The sequence below is a fragment of the Stomoxys calcitrans genome, chromosome 5 (assembly GCF_963082655.1).
Source record: "Stomoxys calcitrans chromosome 5, idStoCalc2.1, whole genome shotgun sequence".
In the NCBI taxonomy this organism is placed as follows: Eukaryota; Metazoa; Arthropoda; class Insecta; order Diptera; family Muscidae; genus Stomoxys; species Stomoxys calcitrans.
The window spans coordinates 131,947,750-131,969,032 of NC_081556.1; the positions used below are offsets into that span (position 1 = coordinate 131,947,750).

Below are 21,283 nucleotides of genomic sequence, written 5' to 3' on the forward strand. Positions count from 1 at the left end.
GAATTTTCCGCATTTCCTACCGAGAAAATTGGGTGAGATCCCTTGATACTTGCACCAGTTGCAGTCATTACCAGAACTTACGAATTTCTTTCCCTGAAATTGAATTGAGTTGAGTGAAATTGAATTGAAATTGAGTTATCTCCAGGGATTTTAAAGGTATTCACATGTTGGAAAACCTACCAAAAATTGGGATTAGCCTACCAACCTACGAAGAGAGTAAAAACCTATGGCAGGTCACTGTCCAATCGGAGAACAAACTGACAGACAGAAAGTTGTCAGCAACGACTTTTGCAGAAGCTGTGAGGATGTCCTGTGTGTTCCGCACTGGCGGTCAGAAGGAGTTCCGCTTTAGGTTCTGATTTCTTTGAGAATCTGTCTGTTTTAGCGAATGTGAACATTCGCAAGTTGTTGGGCTTTTTAAAGCGATCTGGATTGTTAAACTTTAGGAACTAGAAGGCATCTTCCTTCTTCTATTCCTGTGGTATCACAATGGACAAAACATCTTAGTGAGTCTGATGGCAGACTGCCACTTAAATCTAACCTAACCTAACCTATATATACAACGGGTATTAATATCAAAAGTCATCATCTCAACCACACCTATCAACTACTAAAGAGTGCAGTTAGACATTGCAAAGTTTAGTTTCAACATTTGTATATACTTTAGTGTGTGTGTGCGATCTGTAATAGCAAGCCATGAGAATTTAGAAAAGTTTCCTACATTTTCTTGGAAAAAAAATTCTACAACTACTACACTTCCCCCTCACTCTTCACACACTTAACCCCAAGAATTCTTAGCAAAAGTTTGTAACACTTTTGACAACTATCATTAAGAGTTTTACTTTAAAAAGCAAGCATCATAGTTTTCAATTCGTTTCATTACTTGTTTTTAATCCTTACAACATTTTGTGTTGACAAAGCTTCGAAGTTGAGTTTCACCATGTATTACAGCAAACAAGCAGGTAAGGTTAGAACATTTAAACAAACGTTTAGAAGAAAATTATTTCCGCCATTAGGAGGGGAAGACATGGCTTTACATTGCTTAGTGTTTTGCTAAGAAATTATAGAGAAATTTTCTTGCAAACGTCTGAATTTTCAAAATAAAAATGCTTTGAAAAATAAAGAACTCATAAAGTTATATCAATAATTTGTCCCATGTGGTGCAACTTGGCTAGTATGTCCGTTTTAGGGCATTTCTGGTTCGGGCGACTTCCTAGGAACTTGGTGCCTAATGCAAATAAAAGATTCGTATTGTACTTCAAAAGAGCCTTCATTTGAGTCCTACTTTTTCTCGATCGGTCTACAAAACTGTTTGAGGGGTTATGTGGAGTAAAAACGGTCCCAAAAAACTTGCTCTCGAATTTGGTTTTCAAATTCGTACTATACTTCCGAATCCATTTCAATTTATTCCCATATTATTCCGAAGGCCATTTGAAGGGGTTTTTTTGTGGAACGACCATGTTATGACTCCCAAATATTAACATCCCAAATTTTTATATAAGCCAAATTTTGATATTCCCCTTCTAAATACCTTTCATTTCTCCTGGTCGTTGTATGTATCCTTGGTATCCTTCGTGGGGATACTTGGGAGCGATTCCCGGATACCTTGGATCAAATCTTATATCAGATTTGTACACTACATGCAAATGTTTTTCACTTAACATCATATTGCCCGTCGCAAACATGTCCTGTTGAGAAAATTTTTGAGGTGGACGGTTCTCCAAACACCTGAGGCCAAATCTGTATGACAGATCCATGCTTTACTCTTAAATACCTTTCATTTGATGCCTATATCGTCCCAATCAACGTACATTACAATAAGGGGACTTTTTGGGGGTGGGGCGGCCCCAGACGATTTTTGTTTGTTAACTTTTACTGTACTGTTGGCCTGATCGTGTGACATGCAAAACTGCGGAGGTTCTCGCAGATTCTCTGGAACCTAGTAAAATTTGCAAATTTTGCCCTTGAACATTCCCCTAAGGAACAGGGGAAAACTTCTCACTTATCAATGAGTGCAGCCCGATTCAATTTTAAGTTCAATGATAAGGGGCCTCCTTTTTATAGCCGAGTCCGAAAGATGTGCCACAGTGCGACACCTCTTTGGAGAGAAGTTTTTCATGGCATAGTACCTCACAAATGTTGCCAGCATTAGGAGGGGAAAAACCATCGCTGAAAATTTTTTCTGATGATCTCGCCAGGATTCGAACCCAGGCGTTCAGCGTCATAGTCGGACGTGCTAACCTCTGCGCTACGGTGGCCTCCTGTCTGGAACCTACTTATAAATTAAATTCTTTTGGATCTTAATAGTGATAGCTCGAAGCTGATCGCATATGCGGAAGACGGGGAGTTACTGATTCGAATCAGTTTTCTGTCAACGATCAGCGTGATGAGGAAAATGTACTTGTGAGGTTTCAAAATGGTATAAAGGGTATAAAAACAGAACTGGTTCTCTCTACTCGGAGATTTAGGATATCAGATTTTAGACTACAGTCTTTGGTTTGGACTACTCTGTAGTTGTCAAAGGAGGCGAAATATTTATTAAGTAATAAGTCGAAAGGCTCTGTGTTTCTTCTACTTCTACATGAGGATGTTCGGTAGGGAGTTAGCCTGTTGAGAATATACTGGATATACACGGCCATAGGCACTGGTATGATGAAAGGTTATAGAGTAGTGGGTGCGAGGCAGACAGTACCAGTGGGTTTAAAGACTTGCCTGCGTTGGAGTTGGGAGAGCATTAAATTCCACATTGCAGAAAAGCTTAAAGATGGTGCAGGATATGCAATTCATGGAGATCTATATTCCAAACTGTGCCCTCAATTTTGCAATTAAGCTGAGAGAACTTCGCGTACTGGAGGAGAAAGGGGAACGACCATGGTGCCATTCTTGTAACTTTGGATGCGGTGGATAGATTGAGGAGGGTCTCTGACTACTTGACCGATGCGAAAATGGAATCTTCATTATTTGCTCTCACAGGAGAGAGGGAATGGGAGGCAGATGCTCTGGAGCCTAAAAGGTATAAGAACAGGGTATGGGGATTGGGGATCTAATTCGAGGCACTCGAAATTGATATGTCGGGGAGATGAAGGTACGATCTTTTAGACAGCGTTATATGCCTTCCACACTCAGTCATTATGTGCACAGTATGGCATCCCCTCTAGGCCTTGAGTTCTACGACAGTGAATGGAGGATTGTTTAAAAAATCCTGAATAGACTCCATATTTCACAACATAGCTCTGACCTGGACTCCCACACACGATGCTATTCTGGGAAACGAGAAGGCGAACGAATATGACCGAAAGAGGTCCTTCACTGCGTTCGATGTCAAACAACTGAACAAAGCACGGTAAATGAATATTTTGGAGACGGTGGCGCGGCGGGAATGTGTATATAGATGCCGAACTTTCAGGACAATCTGACATACCGGATGAGTGAACCGCTGGCCTTTGACAAGAGGTCACTGAGAAGTATTACGAGAGTTATAACCGCATACTGTCCGATAATCCATATGTCCCATGTCCATATGTCATGTCCGGATCTGTAAGGGCGCATCTTAGCGAGTCAGTGATGATGTGTCTCTGGTATACATTTCTCCTTAGTTACGTGGATGCAAGATAGGACGAATGTACCAGGATGGGCTCCTTCACGGCAAGCAGACTTGCTTCCTGGGTCTACAGGGGCACAGGCTTTCCATCTTGGGGAGGTTGTTTTTCTTCGATCTCAGATATCTACCTGATGCCAGGCACGGTATAACTATGAGCACCACACAGGCGGGAACCTTGTGCTCCAACCAGTGTGCTGTTCATGGTTATCACGAGAAGCTTAGTTGGGAGCTACCGGGTGCGTCCACAGGTTGCTGATAGTGGAATGCTCTATACGGAGCAGCTGCAATTGCAGTCACGGACAATCAGCGGTATCGAGCGGAGAATCTCAGTAAATGGCCGGGACAAGCTCATGCATAAATACTGAGTGCGTATGATGCTCGATATGATAAGGCGAGTTATTAGCGCCTTTAAATAAAAAATGGCCATCATGTTCCCCTGGCGATCGATCCTTTGAACCGGGACGAGCGTGCTTTCCTATATCGTAGGAGCTAGACGAAATTGCCACATCCACATATGGACATGTGGCTACAAGAACAACAACGTTAACACGCTGACATACATGCGAAGACAAAGAGTACCAATGTTTGGCATTCGGTGATTGAATTCTTGAGAGAGTGTGGGGCCAAGTATTTAAGACTTTATGGGGCCAAGACTTTAAATCGAGAAATCGGTCTATATGACAAATCTGGACCGATCTGGGCCAAATTAAAGAGGGATGTCGAAGGGCCTTACACAACTCACTGTCCCAAATTTTTTCGAAATCGGACAATAAATTTGCCTTTTATGGGCCCAAGACTTTAAATCGAGAGATAGGTCTATATGGCAGCTATATTCAAATCTGGACCGACCTTGGCCAAATTGAAAAAAAATGTGGAAGGCCCTAACACAACTCACTATCCCAAATTTCAGCAACAACGGACAATAAATGCGCCTTTTATTGGTCCAAGACCTTAAATCGGCGGATTGGTCTATATGGCAGCTATATCCAAATCCGAATCGATCTAAGCCAAATTGACGAATAATGTCGAAGGGCCTAACACAACTCACTGTCTCAAATTTTGGCGACATCGGACAATAAATGCGCCTTTTATGGGCCAAAACCATAAATCGAGAGATCGGTCTATATGCTAACTATATCCAAATCTGAACTGATCTAGACCAAATTGCAGAAATATGACGAGGGGTCTAACACAACTCACTGTCCCGAATTTCGGCAAAATCGCACAATAAATGCGCCTTTTGTGGGCCTACGACATTAAATCGAGAGACCGGTCTATATGGCAGCTATATCCAAATCTGAGCCGATCTAGACCAAATTGTACAAATATGTCGAGGGGTCTAACACAACTCATTGTCCCAAATTTCGCCAAAATCGCACAATAAATGGGCCTTTTATGGGCCTACGACATTAAATCGAGAGATCGGTCTATATGGCAGCTATATTCAAATCTGAACCGATCTGGGCTAAATTGCAGAAAAATGTCGAGTGGCTTAACACAACTCACTGTCCCAAATTTCAGCAAAATCATATATTAAATGGGGCTTTTATGGGCCTAAGAACCTAAATCGGCGGATCGGTCTATATGGGGGCTATATCAAGATATAGTCCGATATAGCCCATCTTCTAACCTAACCTGCTTATGGACAAAAGTAGAATCTGTGCAAAATTTCAGCTCAACATCTCTATTTTGAAAGATTGTAGCGTGATTTCAACAGACAGACGGAGAGAAGGTTAGACGGGTGGACAGACGGACATGGCTAGATCGCCTTAGATTTTTACGATCACAAATATATACTTTTTTAGGGTCGGAAATGGATATTTCGTGTTGCATATGGAATGACAAAATGAATATACCCCCATCCTTCGGTGGTGGGTATAAAAATATCGGATCCGATTAAGATACATCTCTCGTATTTATCTTTCATCCGATGTGGACTTTCAAGAACGTAGTCGCTACAATTTTAATCCGATCTTGACAAAATATAGTACGACATGTTTTTTAGACGTTCCGGATCGTGTGCAAAATTTAAACAAAATCGGATAAGATTTAGGTAGAGCTCCTATATGTATCTTTCAGCCGATACGGCCTTTAAGGCTGTCGTAGCCGCAATTTTGGTCCGATCTTTACAAAATTTAGCACGCGATGTTTGATACGACGTCCCAATACGTGTGAAAAATTTCATTAAAATTGAATCAAATAGCTCCCATACATATCTTTTATCCCATATGGCTCTTTAAGGCTGTAGTAGCCATAAATTTAACATAGATTCCATATATCAAAAGTAGTACGTACATTCGGTGGTGTAGGGTATTATATAGTCGGCCTCGCTCAACTTTTGCCTCTCTTTACTGGTTTTATTTTTTTTCTAAATTTAGGGAAAATTAAATCCGAGTACTTAATTTCTTCCCTATTTTCCTAAAAGGCTTACCAAAAAACAAAATATTCCCAAAAATTCCTAAGTAAAAAAACCTAAAGTTAGTACTTCTAATTTATTGCTATTTTGTTTCAACAAAACAAAAAAATTGGACTCATTTCAACTTCTTAGAATTTTCTTGTGGTCCTACGGCCATTATTATTATTCCGAATGTCCACTTATTGACCTTTTTGTTATTGTTGTTGCTGGTCTCATGTTCGTTTGTTTGTTTGCTCTCTCAAATGTTTTTATACTTGTGGTAAATAACTTTGTTTTACAGTTTTTGGCAAACGAACAAGAACTTGAGATTTTTCAACGAGACGACCACTTACTGGAGACTCTTGGCCAGCACGTTGTTGCTTTCACAAAGTCATTGTTTAAAATATTATGCCATAAATATCTCAAGAGAGAAAGAAAGAGAGAGAGAGAGGAGCGGAAAAACATGAACACTTCCTGCTAGCTGGTCTTACCAACCTCACACACATACATACAAAAACCCCTTGCACCATTGCTCTCCATTGCTTCCTTACGGCACTCAAGAAAGTCCACAAAAAAAAAACTAAGAAATATGTTTTGCCACATAAAGGCCAAATACTTACTTGTCCACAACCAATTTGGTCAAGATAATATCACGTTTATAAAACACTGGATTGCCAAATTCATGATCGATGGCTTTGTCCATTAAGGGATGTTTGCGTATGAAATTGAGCACTAAATCGGGCAGAGCAGTGGTGTCCTCTACACATGTACCGGGACGTGGCTCAGGTACTTTGGAGTTAAGCACTGGCAGCCATGCTGAATTGGAGGTGGCTTGTTCCTTGAATTTACCTGTAAGAAAAAATAGGGAATAACATTTTATTAAACTTTAAAAAATTGGTAAACAGATTGTGTAGGTTGGCCTGAAAGGAAATATAGGCTATATAATTTTTTGAAATCGGTAGGTGAACCCTCCCACTTGCCCCTAAAGTACTACCCAAAAATAAAAGTGGACCGATCGGGACAATATAGGATTCAAATGAAAGGTATTCCAGAGTAGAGTACGAATTTCATAATAAAAGTTGGATCCAAGTAACTGGGGTGCCGCCCCAGCCCCAAAACCCTTTAAAATAGGTTTATTCGACGATCTTGACAATATGGGACAATATGGTTATCAAATGAAAAGCGAGCGGGAGTAGATAACGAATCTGGCATACAACTTCATGTCGAAGTGTAGGGGGTCATCCCACCCCCACAAAATCGCCCTAAATGGGGACATTAGCCAATCACGGATATATGGGACTCGGTTTGTTTGTTCCGTATAGACTGAAAAACGGCTAAACCGATTTTCTCGAAATTTTCGAATTTTGTGTAGGTTGATTTGGAAGGAAACATAGGCTATATAATTTATCGGTATCGGAAGGGGGGACGGACCCTCCCCCTTGTCAAAAACACAACCCAAAATCAAAAGTGGACCGATCGGGACAATATGGGATTCAAATGAAAGGTATTCAAGAGTAGCGTACGAATTTCATAATAAATGTTGGGTCCAAGTACCGCCCAGCCCCAAAACCCTTTAAAATAGGTTTATTTGACAATATGGGACAATATGGGTATCAAATGAAAAGTGTGCGGGAGTAGATAACGAATGTAGCACACAATTTCATGTCGAAGTATAGGGGGTCACCCCACCCCCACAAAATCGCCCAAAATGGGGACATTAGCCAATCACGGATATATGGGACTAGGTTTGTTTGTTCCGTATAGACTGAAAAACGGCTGATTTTCTCAATTTTCTCGAAATTTTCGAATATTGTGTAGGTTGATCTGGAAAAAAACATAGGCTATATAATTTATCCGTATCTGAAGGGGGGACGGATCCTTCACCTTATGTCAAAAATACAACCCAACATCTAAAGTGGACCGATCGGGACAATATAGAAATCAAACGAAAGGTACTGGAGAGTAGAATACGAATATGGTATTAAAATTTGAATCTAAGTACCTATCGGGCCGCCCAACCCCAAAACTCCTCCAAACAGACATATTGGACTTTCAATTTAATATGGGGCTCAAATGAAAGGTATTCGGGAGTAGATTTCGAATCTGGCAAACAAAATCAGATCGAAGTATAGGGGTCATGCCACCCCGGAAGGGGGACGGACGCTCCCCCTTATGCCAAAAACACAACCCAAAATCAAAAGTGGACCGATCGGGATAATACAGGTATCAAATGAAAGCTATTGAAGAGTAGAACACGAGTATGGTATAAAAATTTGAATCTAAGTATCCATCGGGCCGGCCCAACCCCCAACCTAACCCCAACAGACATATTGGATGTTCATTTCAATATGGGGCTCAAATGAAAGGTATTTGGGAGTAGATTACGAATATGACATTAAAATTTGCATTCAAGTCTAGGTGGCGATTTTCCTCCGAAAGATACGTTAAATGGGTTATTTGACCCATTATGACAATATGGGACTAAAATGAAAGGTATTTGAGAGTAGAAAACGAATTTGATATCCAATTTTGGTGCCAAGGGTTTTGAGGTACGCCCTAAAGCACCCCCGTATACTGAACTTCATTTCCGTGGAAATAAAAAACGAATTTAAAATCTTTTTTCAGTGCAAAGTGCCGTTGGCCACCCCAGACCCAAAACACCCTCCAAAGGGTTCATATTTACCGGCCATGGCAATATGAGGGTCAATTAAAGGGATTTTGAAGTGCAGCACGAATTTGGAAGCCATATTTGAGTCTGTCTGAGAAGTCGAAATTTCTGAGGTGCCATCCCTCCCCTAATGAGAACATTACCCTTAGGAAGAACATTACCACCAGGAACCGAGAAGGGGCAAATTCTCACACATCAATGTGTGCTTTCCAGTTCAAGTTTCTCAATGATGAGGGACCTTTTTATACCCACCACCGAAGGATGGGGGGGCTATATCGGACCATATCTTGATATAGCTCCCATATAGACCGATCGTCCGATTTAGGGTCTTAGACCCATGAAAGCCACATTCATTATCCGATTTTGCTGAAATTTGGGACAGTAGGTTGCGTTAGGCCCTTCGACATCCTTCATCAATTTGGCACAGATCGGTCCAAATTTGGATATAGCTGCCATATAGACCGATATTCAGATTTAGGGTCTTAGGCCCATAAAAGCCACATTTATTATCCGATTTTGCCAAAATTTGGGACAGTGAGTTATCTTAGGCCCTTCGACATCTTTTTTCAATTTGGCCCAGATCGGTTCAGATTTGAATATGGCTGCCATATAGACCGATCTCTCGGTTTAAGGTTTAGGGCCATAAAAGCCGCACTTATTGTCCAATGTCGCTGAAATTTGAGACAGCGAGTTGTGATAGGCTCTTCGACGTCCTTCTTCAATTTGGGTTAGATCAGTCCAGATTTGAATATAGCTGCTATATAGACCGATCTCTCGATTTAAGGTTTTGTGTCCTTAAAAGGCGCATTTATTGTCCGATTTCGCCGAAATTTGGGACAGTGCGTTGTGTTAGGCTTTTCGACATTTTTCTGTAACTTGGCCCAAATCGGTCCAAATTTGGATATAGCTGCAATGTAGACCGATATCTCGATTTAAAGTCCCCATAAAAGGCGCATTTTTGATCCGATGTAACAGAAATTTGACACTGTGACTTATGTTAGACTTTTCGACATCCGTGTAGTATACGGTTCAGATCGGTTTATTTATAGATATAGCAACTAAAAAGATCAATATTTCGTTATACACAATTGAACATTGACGTGTAATTATTAGTATTTGGTCCAAATCGGAACATATTGCGATATAACTGCTATGGGACATAAGGTATGCAATTTTCAACAGATTTTGATGAAAGGTGCTTTACATGGTGGTGGGTATCCAAAGTTCCGCCCGGCCGAACTTAACGCCTTTTTACTTGTTTTATAGTCCGAACGGCGTCCCGCAGTGTACCTCTTTGGGGAAAATTTTTTCGAATCTAATTTTTTTTTTACAACAAAGTTACCAAATAAACTGAGCCATACAAATTTCATATTCATCATTCAAGTATCATCTTAATTTTTAAAATTACCTCAATTTTGTGCTTTATAATTATGTTAAACAATTTCTTGCTGAAATGTTGTAACAGAACCTATGTTTAGTTTGCCCTTGTTAAAAATGAGCATCCTTAACTGAAAATCTGCTTCTTAAGTCTTGCCCCACAAAACACCCACAAAAGAGAAATATTACATTTAAAATTACATTTAACCATATATTGTTTCAGGTTATAAAAATATCCAGATAAAATTGCATCCCATTATACAAATAAAAAAAAAATGCGCCCATGCATATGTATGTGCATGCAGGTATACAGCGTGTACCACATAGCGTACAATGGTGTTAGTCGGTGTAGTGTAATAAACCTTTAGGGATTGTATGCGGAAGGATATGTGAGAGTACATTTTTATTATGGCATCCAAAAGAAGACAAAAAACCCTAAAATGAAACCTAAAGCACCTGCAGCATGGCTTAAACCGGAAATTTGTGAAAATGGAGCAAATATGTATATGAAGATGACGATGAGATTTTTAAAATAAATAGAAAGTAGGTATTACTAACCAACAATGAATGCCTAGTTTATTTTTAAGCTGAAGGTCGTTAATAATTTACTAAACCTCAAATTTTGTTGAATTTAAAATGCTACCTTAGAAATAAGAACAACTTAATATTAGTAGGATAAACCATTTAATATTCATGTACCTATTTTAACTCAGTGATTAAAGTAAGTCGAGGAAAAGGACTAACTGACGAGGATATGCGGTGCGAGCTTATATAGCAAAAACTACGACTGCTTTGCCAACCTTGGCATTTAAGCAGTGCTAGAAGATTAAAACAGGGTTTGGTGGGTCTTCTAGAAAAAGACAGACATACTGGCAGTGAAACAGACAGACGGGCATGGCTAATTCGTAACAAAAAGTGATTTGATCAGTATACTTCACAGTGGGTAAAACACTTATCCTTCTAAACGTTGCAAAACAAAATGCGCAAAGAATGTTTTTAAATGAGATGGTGACCGAGAGGCAAATCAAGATGTGTGTCTCAGAGGTTGTTTATATTCCATACGGTTTCTTGTTAAACCCACCACCATAGGATGGAGGTATACTAATCTAGTCATTCCATATGTAACAACTCGAAATGTTGATCTAGTACCCTACATATTCTCGATCGTCTCGACATTCTGAGTCGATCTTGCCATGTCCGTCCGACCGTCCGTCCGTCTGTCGAAATCACAATAGCGGTCGAACGCGTAAAGCCAGCCGCTGGCAATTTTTGCACAGATACTCAATATTGATGAAGGTGGTTGGGGATTGTAAATGGGCCATATCGGATCAGATTTGGATATAGCTCCCATATAAACCGATCTCCCGATTTGACTTCTTGAGTCCCAGGGAGCTGCAATTTTTGTCCGATTTGGCAGAAATTTTGCACATAATGTTCTGTTATGACTTCCAACAATTGTGCTAAAAACGATACAAATCAGTCAAGACCCTGATATAGCTCCCATATAAACCGAACTCTTCAAATGACTTCTTGAACCCCTGGAACCCGCTTTTTTCCTCTGATTTGGCTGAAATTTTGCACATAGTGTACTGTCACGACTTCCCAGAACTATGCCAAGTACGGTTTAAATCGGTTTATTACCTGATGTAGCTCCTATGTAAACTGATCTCGCGATTTGACTTTTTCAGCCCTTACAAGCCGCGGGTTTTTTCCGATTTGGCTGATATTTGTGGTGTTCTGTAATGATTTTCAACAACTGTGACAAGTATAGACCAAATCGGTCTATAACCTGATGTAGCTCCGATATAAACCGATCTCCCGATTTGACTTCTTAAGCCCTTACAAGCCACGAATTTTATACGATTTGGCTGACATTTTGACGTGTAGTGTTCTGTTATGAACTTCAACAACTGTACCAAGTACAGTCCAAAACGGTCTATAACCAGCTATAGCTCCCATATTTTAGCAGAATCCATGGTGGTGGGTTCCCCAGTTTCGGCCCGGCCGAAATTGGTAGGTTTTGTTAGCTGAAATAGCTGTACGAATTTGCTGTCACAGAATTTGCCCATTTTATTAGAGAATAAGTTCAAGGCCATTAAGGTTAGCCATGCCGAACTTTGGATAACCACCACCATGGATGTATTCATCATCCTATTTTATTATAACTTCACTACCATACTCACATTTGTGTCGAAATATGGACTAATGTGGATCATTTTTATACCCTCCAACATAGGATGGGGGTACACTTATTTTGTCACTCCGTTTGTAACTCATCGAAATATTTGCTAAGACCCTATAAATAATGTATATTCTTGGTCGTCATGATATTTTAAGTCGATCTGGGCATGTCCGCCCGTCTGTCTGTCCGTCCGTATGTCCGCCTGTCCGTCCGTCTGTCCGTCCGCCTGTCCGTCCGTCTGTCCGTCCGCCTGTCCGTCCGTCTGTCCGTCTGTCCGTCCGCCTGTCCGTCCGTCTGTCCGTCTGTCCGTCCGCCTGTCCGTCCGTCTGTCTATCCGTCTGTCTTTCCGTCCGTCTGTCTGTCCATCCGCCTGTCCGTCCGTCTATCCGTCTGTCTGTCCGTCCGTCTGTCCGTCCGTCTGTCCGTCCGTCTGTCCGTCCGTCTGTCCGTCCGTCTGTCCGTCCGTCTGTCCGTCCGTCCGTCTGTCCGTCCGTCTATCCGTCCGTCTGTCCGTCCGTCTATCCGTCCGTCCGTATGTCCGTCCGTCAGTCTGTCCGTCCGTCCGTCTGTCCGTCCGTCAGTCTGTCCGTCCGTCTGTTCGTCCGTCTGTCCGTTCGTCTGTCAGTCCGTCCGTCTGTCCGTCCGTCTGTCCGTCCGTCTGTCCGTCCGTCCGTCTGTCCGTCCGTCTGTCCGCCCGTCTGTCCGTCCGTCCGTCTGTCCGTCCGTCTGTCCGTCCGTCTGTCCGTCCGTCTGTCCGTCCGTCTGTCCGTCCGTCTGTCCGTCCGTCTGTCCGTCCGTCTGTCCGTCCGTCTGTCCGTCCGTCTGTCCGTCCGTCCGTCTGTCCGTCCGTCTGTCCGTCCGTCTGTCCGTCCGTCTGTCCGTCCGTCTGTCCGTCCGTCTGTCCGTCCGTCCGTCTGTCCGTCCGTCTGTCCGTCCGTCTGTCCGTCCGTCTGTCCGTCCGTCTGTCCGTCCGTCTGTCCGTCCGTCTGTCCGTCCGTCTGTCCGTCCGTCTGTCCGTCCGTCTGTCCGTCCGTCTGTCAGTCTTTCCGTCCGTCTGTCCGTCCGTCTGTCCGTCCGTCCGTCCGTCAGTCTTTCCGTCCATCTGTCGGTCTTTCTGTCCGGAGGAGTAAGGATAGCCGCTTGAATGTTTTGCACAAATACTTCTTGTTAGTGTAGGTCGGTTGGGTTTGTAAATGGGCCAAATTGGTCCATGTGATATAGCTGACATATAACCCGATCTTGGATCTTGACTTCATGCCCTTTAGGTCGCAATTCTTATCCGATTTATCTGAAATTTTGCATGACGTGTTTTATTATGATTTCCAACATCTCTGCTGAGTATGGTTCAAATCGGCTTATAACCTGATATAGCAGTCATATAAACCGATCTGGGGTCTGGACTTCTTGAGCCTCTAGAGTGCGCAATTCTTATCCTATTGGAATGAAATTTTGCACGACGTGTTTTGTTATGATATACAACAACTGTGCTGCATATGATTCAAATCGGTCCATAAACTAATATAGGCGGATAACAGAGATAAAAATTTTTTTCAATGTTCTCGCCAGGATTCGAATCCATGTGTTCAGCGTCATAGGCGAACATGCTAACCTTTGCGCTGCGGTGGCCTCCTTTCCCCCGATCATCCAAGGTTTTTCTTGGGCTGATTTCCTTTTTGGAAGGGGACAACTGTCTATGTAATTATCTATGTCTTTTAAACTTGGGCAGTCCAATGTATCTAAGTCTAAGTCTTACTCTGAGTAGTACTCTGAATTGTGTCCAGTTCGACATTGACCGTACCAATTTCCCCAAGGTACCTTTATTCATTATTATAAGGACCTGGCAAGAATTCCGACAGGTTCTTTTTGAATTTTTTTTTTCTTTTTTATTTCTCGCTTTTTTTCCTTCACCATTTTACCTCCTGCAGAAACTTGAAACAATAGGAAGAAACAATCAAAAGTCAACACCTCAATTTGCTATACGCCAAAAAGCCAACAACATCATTAAACAACAATTGTATATGTTGGCAATATTTTTTTATGTTTTCGTTTTTTGTCGTTATTTTGTTTGGTGTTTCTGGTGAATTGCATTTAAATATTTCATTTAAACTCTAACATGCAAAACACTTCAATGCTATGGTTTTATTGTCGCCACACAATGCAACTATGAGCTTTCCGTTTCCGGTTGTTTCATGGTGCCGCCACACACAAAACGGTTATGCAATTTTAATATTTTTTGTTGTTGTTCTTCTTCTTCTTCTAACATTTTTCTTATAATACGTTTGTCGTTTGCAATGTTGTTTTTTTTTTCAAGCAATCAGCTCTACATATACATAAGTATGTGTGATGGCAAAATAGTATTATACGTGTTCATAAAGCAGAAAAGATGCTTTGGGAAAGGGTCTCACATGATGGATAGGAAGAGATTCTTGATTTAACAACTCAAACCAAAAGAAAGTTCGATATCGAAGGTACTCTAGTCGCTATTGGAGCGATTTAAACAAACTATTGACTTATGTAGTGAAGCATAGAATTCGTTTAATGCCATTTGGTATTAGCAGTACTAACGACCGGTATTGGTTATGTATCGGCCTCTTTCACTTAGTGGATGGGTGGTAAAACCTTAACACGAGTTAAGGTCATATTCTTTTTATACTCTGCACCATTACTGTGGTACAGGGTACTACAACTTTGTGCATTTGTTTACAACGCTAAGTAGGAGAAGCGCTAGATCCATTTATAAGCATACCGATGGGGTTAGAATCACTTCCTGATTCGATTTAACTGTGTGCGCCTGTCTGTCAATGTATTCTAGTAATCAAAGTGCAGGTCGCATTTGTTGTCCTACTGTCGTAAAATTTTGCAGAGGTAACTTTTTGATCGAGGGATGAACACCATTGATTTTGACCAACAATAGGTCCGGATTTAGATATAGCTCCCATATATATCTTTCATCCGAGATGGCCTTTTAAAGCTGACGCCACAATTTTCACCCAAACATTACAAAATTTTGACCTGATTTAGCAAAATCGGGTAATAAATGAAGCTTTTATGGGATTCAGACCCTTTATCGGCAGATCGGTCTATATTACAGCTATATTTATATATAGTCCTATCTATACCATATTCGGTTCGGATGTTGAGAGGCTTGAAACTTCACACTGTTCCAAATTTCAGCGAAATGGGATACAAAATGAAGCTTTTATGGCCTTCAGACAATTTATCGGGAGATCGGTGTATATGACAGCTATATCCAAATATAGTCCGATCTGAACCATATTTATATCAGGCTTGAAATAACTTACTGTTTCAAATTTCAGCGAAATCAGGTAATAAATGAAGCTTTTATGGACTTCAGACCCTTTATCGGGAGATCGGTCTATATGGCAACTATATCTAAATAAGGACCGATCTAATCCATATTTAGATCAGATGTCGGGAGGCTTAAAATAACCCCCTGTTGCAAATTTCAGCGAAATCGGGTAACAAATAAAGCTTTTATCCTCTTCAGACCCTTTATCGGCAGATCGGTCTATATAGTAGGTATATTTAAATATCTTCAGATATAATCCATATTTAGGTCAGATATCGGGAGGCCTTAAACTACTCACTGTTTCAAATTTTAGCAAAATCGGATGAAAAATTAAGTTTTTATGGGCATTAGACCCTTTATCGGAAAATCGGTCTATATAGCAGCTATATCTAAATATGGGCCGATTTGGCCCGTTCAAGAACTTAAACAGCGTGCATCAAAAAGACGTATCTGTGCGAAATTTCAGCTCAATTTCTCAATTTTTGAAGCCTGTAGAGTGATTACAACAGACGGACGGACAGACGGAGAGACGGACACACGGAGAGACGGATAGACGGACAGACACACGGACATTGTTTAATCGTCTTAGAATTTGACGACGATCAGAAGTATATATACTTTGTAGGGTCGGAAATTGATATTTTGATGTGCTGCAAACGGAATGTCTAAATGAATATACCCCCTATCCTATGGTGGTGGGTATAAAAATACCGATAATGAGCGGACATTTTGCACAGATTCGTTTTTGTCCATTAGCAAATAAGTTCGAAGATCCGTTATATCGGACAATATCTTGATATAGCCCCAATATAGACCAATCCGCCGATTTTGCTGAAATTTGGGACAATGAGTTGTGTTAGGCCTTCCGACATCCTTCTTTAATTTGGCCCCGATCGGTCTAGATTTGGATATAGCCCCCATATAGACCGATCCGCTGATGAGGGTCTTAGACCCATAAAAGCCACATTTATTAACCGATTTTGCTGAAATTTGGGACAATGAGTTGTGTTAGGCCCTTCGACATCCGTCTTCAATTTGGCCCTAATTGGTCCAGATTTGGATATAGCTGCCATTTAGACCGATCTCTCGATTTAAGGTCTTGGGCCCATAAAAGGCGAATTTATAATCCGATTTCACCGAAATTTGGGATAGAAAATTGTGTTAGGCCTTTCGACATCTTTCTGCAATTTGGCTCAGATAGGTCCAGATTTGAATATAGCTATCATATTGGCCGATCTCTCGATTTAAGGTCTTGGGCCCATAAAAAGCGCATTTATAATCCGATTTCACCGAAATTTGGGATGGAAAATTGTGTTAGGCCTCTCGACATCTTTCTGCAATTTGGATCAGATAGGTCCAGATTTGAATATAGCTATCATATTGACCGATCTCTCGATTTAAGGTCTTGGGCCCATAAAAGGCGCATTTGTTATCCGATTTCGCCGCGATTTGGGACAGTGAGTTGTATTGGGCCATTCAAAACCCTCCTCAATTTGACCCAGATCGGTTCAGATTTGAATATAGCTGCCATATAGAAAGGTCTCTCGATTGAAGTTCATTGGCCCATAAAAGGCACATTTATTATCCGATTTCGCCGCAATTTGGTACAGTGAGTTGTGTTGGGCCCTTCAAAATCCCTCTTTAATTTGGCCCAGATCGGTCGAGATTTGGACATAGCTCCCATATAGACCGATTTCTCGATTTAAAGTCTTGGCCCCATAGGCACATTTATTACCCGATATCTCTGACACAGTGAGCTGTGTTAGGCTTCTCGACATCCTTGCCATATATGGTTCTGATCCATTTATATTGGTTAAAGCTGCCACATATACCGATCTGCCGACAGCGTTTATTACTCGATTTCGATGAGATTTGGCACAGTGAGATGTGTTAGGCCCTTCGAAATCTGTGTTCAAAATGGCCCCAAATAGAGGTATTGGCAACATAAGAGGCGCTTTTATTTTCCGATATTGCTGAAATTTGGCATAGTGACCTATGTTAAACTTTTTGATATCCTTGCAATATATGGTTTAGTTCGATCTATATTTGAATATAGCTGCCATGTAAACCAAAATACAGTTTTGCCAACTTAAACAGTGCATTGTATTTGTGAGACCACTCATTGTTCGTGCCGAATTTGGTCCAAATCGGACCATAATTCAATATAGCTGGTGTAGGGGCATAAATTAGGCTTTTTCACCGGATTATGACGAAAGGTGGAACTTAACGCCTTTTTACTTGTTTTATGAATACACATGCAAATTTTGTCATGCCACCAAGTATGAGATTTCTTTTATGCTTATATGGCATTCAAGTAGTTTTTAGAGGTTTTCTTCTACTTTTTCATAAAACTTTCTTGCATTTCCTCTTTTTTTTTTTGCTTTTGCATTTTTTTAGGATTGCATGCAAATATGACATAGAATGCATGCTTAAACATGCATACAAAACAGCAAAGTTTTGCTTTAGTTTAGCCATGGGTAGTATATATTCATATGCTCCTAAGTTTTGAATAAATATCTAGAGAGGATGAGGGGGTATATGAAATAGCTAAAACGTTTTATAAATATTTTTATGGAAAAAACAAGGCCAAATTCGAGCAGCAGCAAAGTTAACCCATCCTAGTCAAGGGTTTAAGAAGACAAATCATTTAAAAGGTTAGGGAGGAAATCAAATCGTGGACCAATATAAAACAAACTTCTTGGATTTATCAGAGAAATGATTTATAGCTCTGCGAAAGAAGTTATGACGGATGTCGTTTGCTGGCTATTGACTGAGTGATTTAAATCTCAGGCCACCAAAAAAATTCACCTCCCCGGCTTTATTGGTAAATGCTGCAAGTATCATCATATTCTATACGCTTTCTAAGGTAAGTATTAGAAATTTTTCTTATTTAAATAAGTGCTGCCTGACCCAAGTTTCTGAATTCATGGAACCGATGGACGGATGCAAGGACTTAATAGCCAGAATAGAGAACGGATGGTAAAGGAGACAATAGAGAGGAAGAACGAACCAAAAATATACCGTTTGAAAACGAGTCGAGATATCTCTTTGAAATTTAAAACGGTTAGAGGTGTTAACGAGATCATATCCAAAATTTCAAGGTCCCAGGGGGTTCGGGCGCCTCTTGGTAGTTTCTCAAAAACTTAAAGATTGTACCAAGAGGCGCCCAGTCACCGCCGTATTTCGAAAACTTGCACGTGCTGCCAAACCTTCATTTGTGGTCCGCTTTCCAAAATTCTTTTTGCTGGATAGTGCTCAAAAATCCATACGAAAAATCCTTCTGCTTGAGGTTTACAATAACCATCCCAGTTTCGGGGATTTGACTCCAAAAAATTTTTTTTTTGGAAATTTTGGCGATTTTGATTTTTATTTTGATGCATGATTTGGATTGGTGACAAAATTTACAACAACTTTGCCACCAAGAAAATTTTGTATGGTGCTTAAGATTTTTTGCATGTGTTTAGGAGACATATGACTTAAAACATATCAAATACCCAAAAGTGGGGTTTGGGCTTTGCGTTTTGAGGAATTGGAGCAATTTTCCAAGTTTTTGATGATAAATACCCTCCACCATGGATTGCATTTGTCAAGTTCTTTGGCCGATATCTCTTTATAGGCAAACAAAGGATAATAGAGAAGAAATGCTATGCTATTTCAGCTATACTAAGTTATGAACCGATTGGGCCATATTTCGTTTGGCTATTGGAGAACAAAGCGGATTTCAGCCAAATCGGATAAGAATTGCTCCCTCTAGAGGTTCAAGAAGTATATAAACCTATCTACCGATGGTTTATATTGGAGCTAAATCAGATTATGAACCGATTTCAGACTTATTGGGAGTCAAAATAAAAAAATTTAGCAAATAGCTAAATTTAAGCCAAATCGAATAAGAATTGCGCCCTCTAGAGGCTCATGAAGTCAAATTCCAAGATCGGATTATACAGGAGCTATATTAGGTTATGGAGCGATTTGGACCATACTTGGCACAGTTATTGCTGGTCAAACCGATACATTTCATGCAAAATTTCAGTCAAATCGGATAATAATTGCGCCCTCTAGCAGCTCACTAAGTCGAGATCACAGAAAGATTATTAAGATTATTGATTATTGGAGATAAATCAGGTTATAAACCGATTTAGACTATACTTGGCTGAGTGCAACATTTTAGACATATCGGAAAAGAAATGGGCCCTCTAAAGGGTCAAGGAGTCCAGATTTAAAATCGTTTTATATTGTACCCTACCTGGTACAGTTTTTGGAAGTCAAAACAAACCACTTGGTGCAAAATTTAAGCCACATTGGATAAGAATTGCGCCCTCCAGCGGCTAAAGAAATCAAGATCCGAAATGGGAGGAGCTGTATAAGGTTATGAACAGATTTAGACGATACGTGGCCGATTTGTTGGAAGTCAAAATAAAACAAAATTTAAGCTAATCGGAGAAGACTTGCGCACTCTAGAGGCTCAAGAAGTCAAGATCCAGGATCGGTTTATATGGCAGATGTGCCAAAACATAAAGCCCATTTATAATCCCAACCGATTCACACTGATTGGAAGGGTTCGTTCAAACTTTCAAGCGTCTAGCTATATTGTTTCGAAAGTTAGAGTGCAGTGCTTTCGAAAACGGACGGACTGACAGACGGACGGACGGACAGACTGACAGAAGGACGGACGTACAGACGGACGGACAGACGGACGGACAGACGGACGGACAGACAGACGGACGGACAGACAGACGGACGGACAGACGGACGGACGGACAGACGGACGGACAGACGGACGGACAGACGGACGGACAGACGGACGGACAGACGGACGGACAGACGGACGGTCAGACGGACGGACAGACGGACGGACAGACGGACGGACAGACGGACGGACAGACGGACAGACTGACAGATGGACGGACGGACGGACGGACAGACGGACAGACGGACAGACGGACGGACAGACGGACGGACAGACGGACGGACAGACGGACGGACAGACAGACGGACGGACAGACGGACGTACAGACGGACGGACAGACGGACGGACAGACGGACGGACAGACGGACGGACAGACGGACGGACAGACGGACGGACAGACGGACGGACAGACGGACGGACAGACGGACGGACAGACGGACGGACAGACGGACGGACAGACGGACGGACAGACGGACGGACAGACGGACGGACAGACGGACGTATATGACTTAATCGACTTAGAATATCAAAACGATCAAGAATATATGTACTTTTATGGCTCTCAGATCAATATTTCGATGTGTTATATATAACATGGCTTAATTAGTATACCCCCCATCTTATGGTGGAGTGTATAAAATTTAAGGTATTTGAAGAAGGTTTTCATTGCGGACTAAGACTAATCAATGAAAATACATCTCTTGACCAAAAAAGGCAAAAAAATCACTTTTGTAATTTTTCGATTTTCAATCTTTCTAACTTTGAACTGTTAAGTTTTAAGTTCGATGATATGAGGCCGCCTTTTGTATGACGAGTACGAACGGTGTGCCGTATAGTGACACCCCTTGGTAAAGAAGTTTAAACATGGTACTCATATAACGGTAGTTATAACCATTTTGCATCAGCATCTTTTAAACTCAATAACAATTTTCCCAAGTCAAGAAGAAAGGAAGTTCATTCTATTTCGAATCTTCTAAGCCAGCAACTTGTTGATGGTTATCAACTTCAAAATGAAATGACATATAACATCCATTTGTCATCGACTCTTTCAAAACAACAGAAA

At 41.1% G+C, this 21,283-nt stretch overlaps 1 protein-coding gene across 2 annotated transcripts in view; it reads right to left on the reverse strand.

Moving 5' to 3' along the window:
* LOC106089640 (semaphorin-2A-like) overlaps positions 1-21,283 on the reverse strand; it is a 358,068-nt gene that overhangs the window by 39,479 nt on the left and 297,306 nt on the right. For both annotated transcript variants that reach the window (XM_059369195.1, XM_059369194.1), the window contains exon 9: positions 6,617-6,845. In XM_059369195.1, coding sequence (XP_059225178.1) covers positions 6,617-6,845 — 229 coding nt within the window. The remainder of the gene's footprint in view (positions 1-6,616; positions 6,846-21,283) is intronic.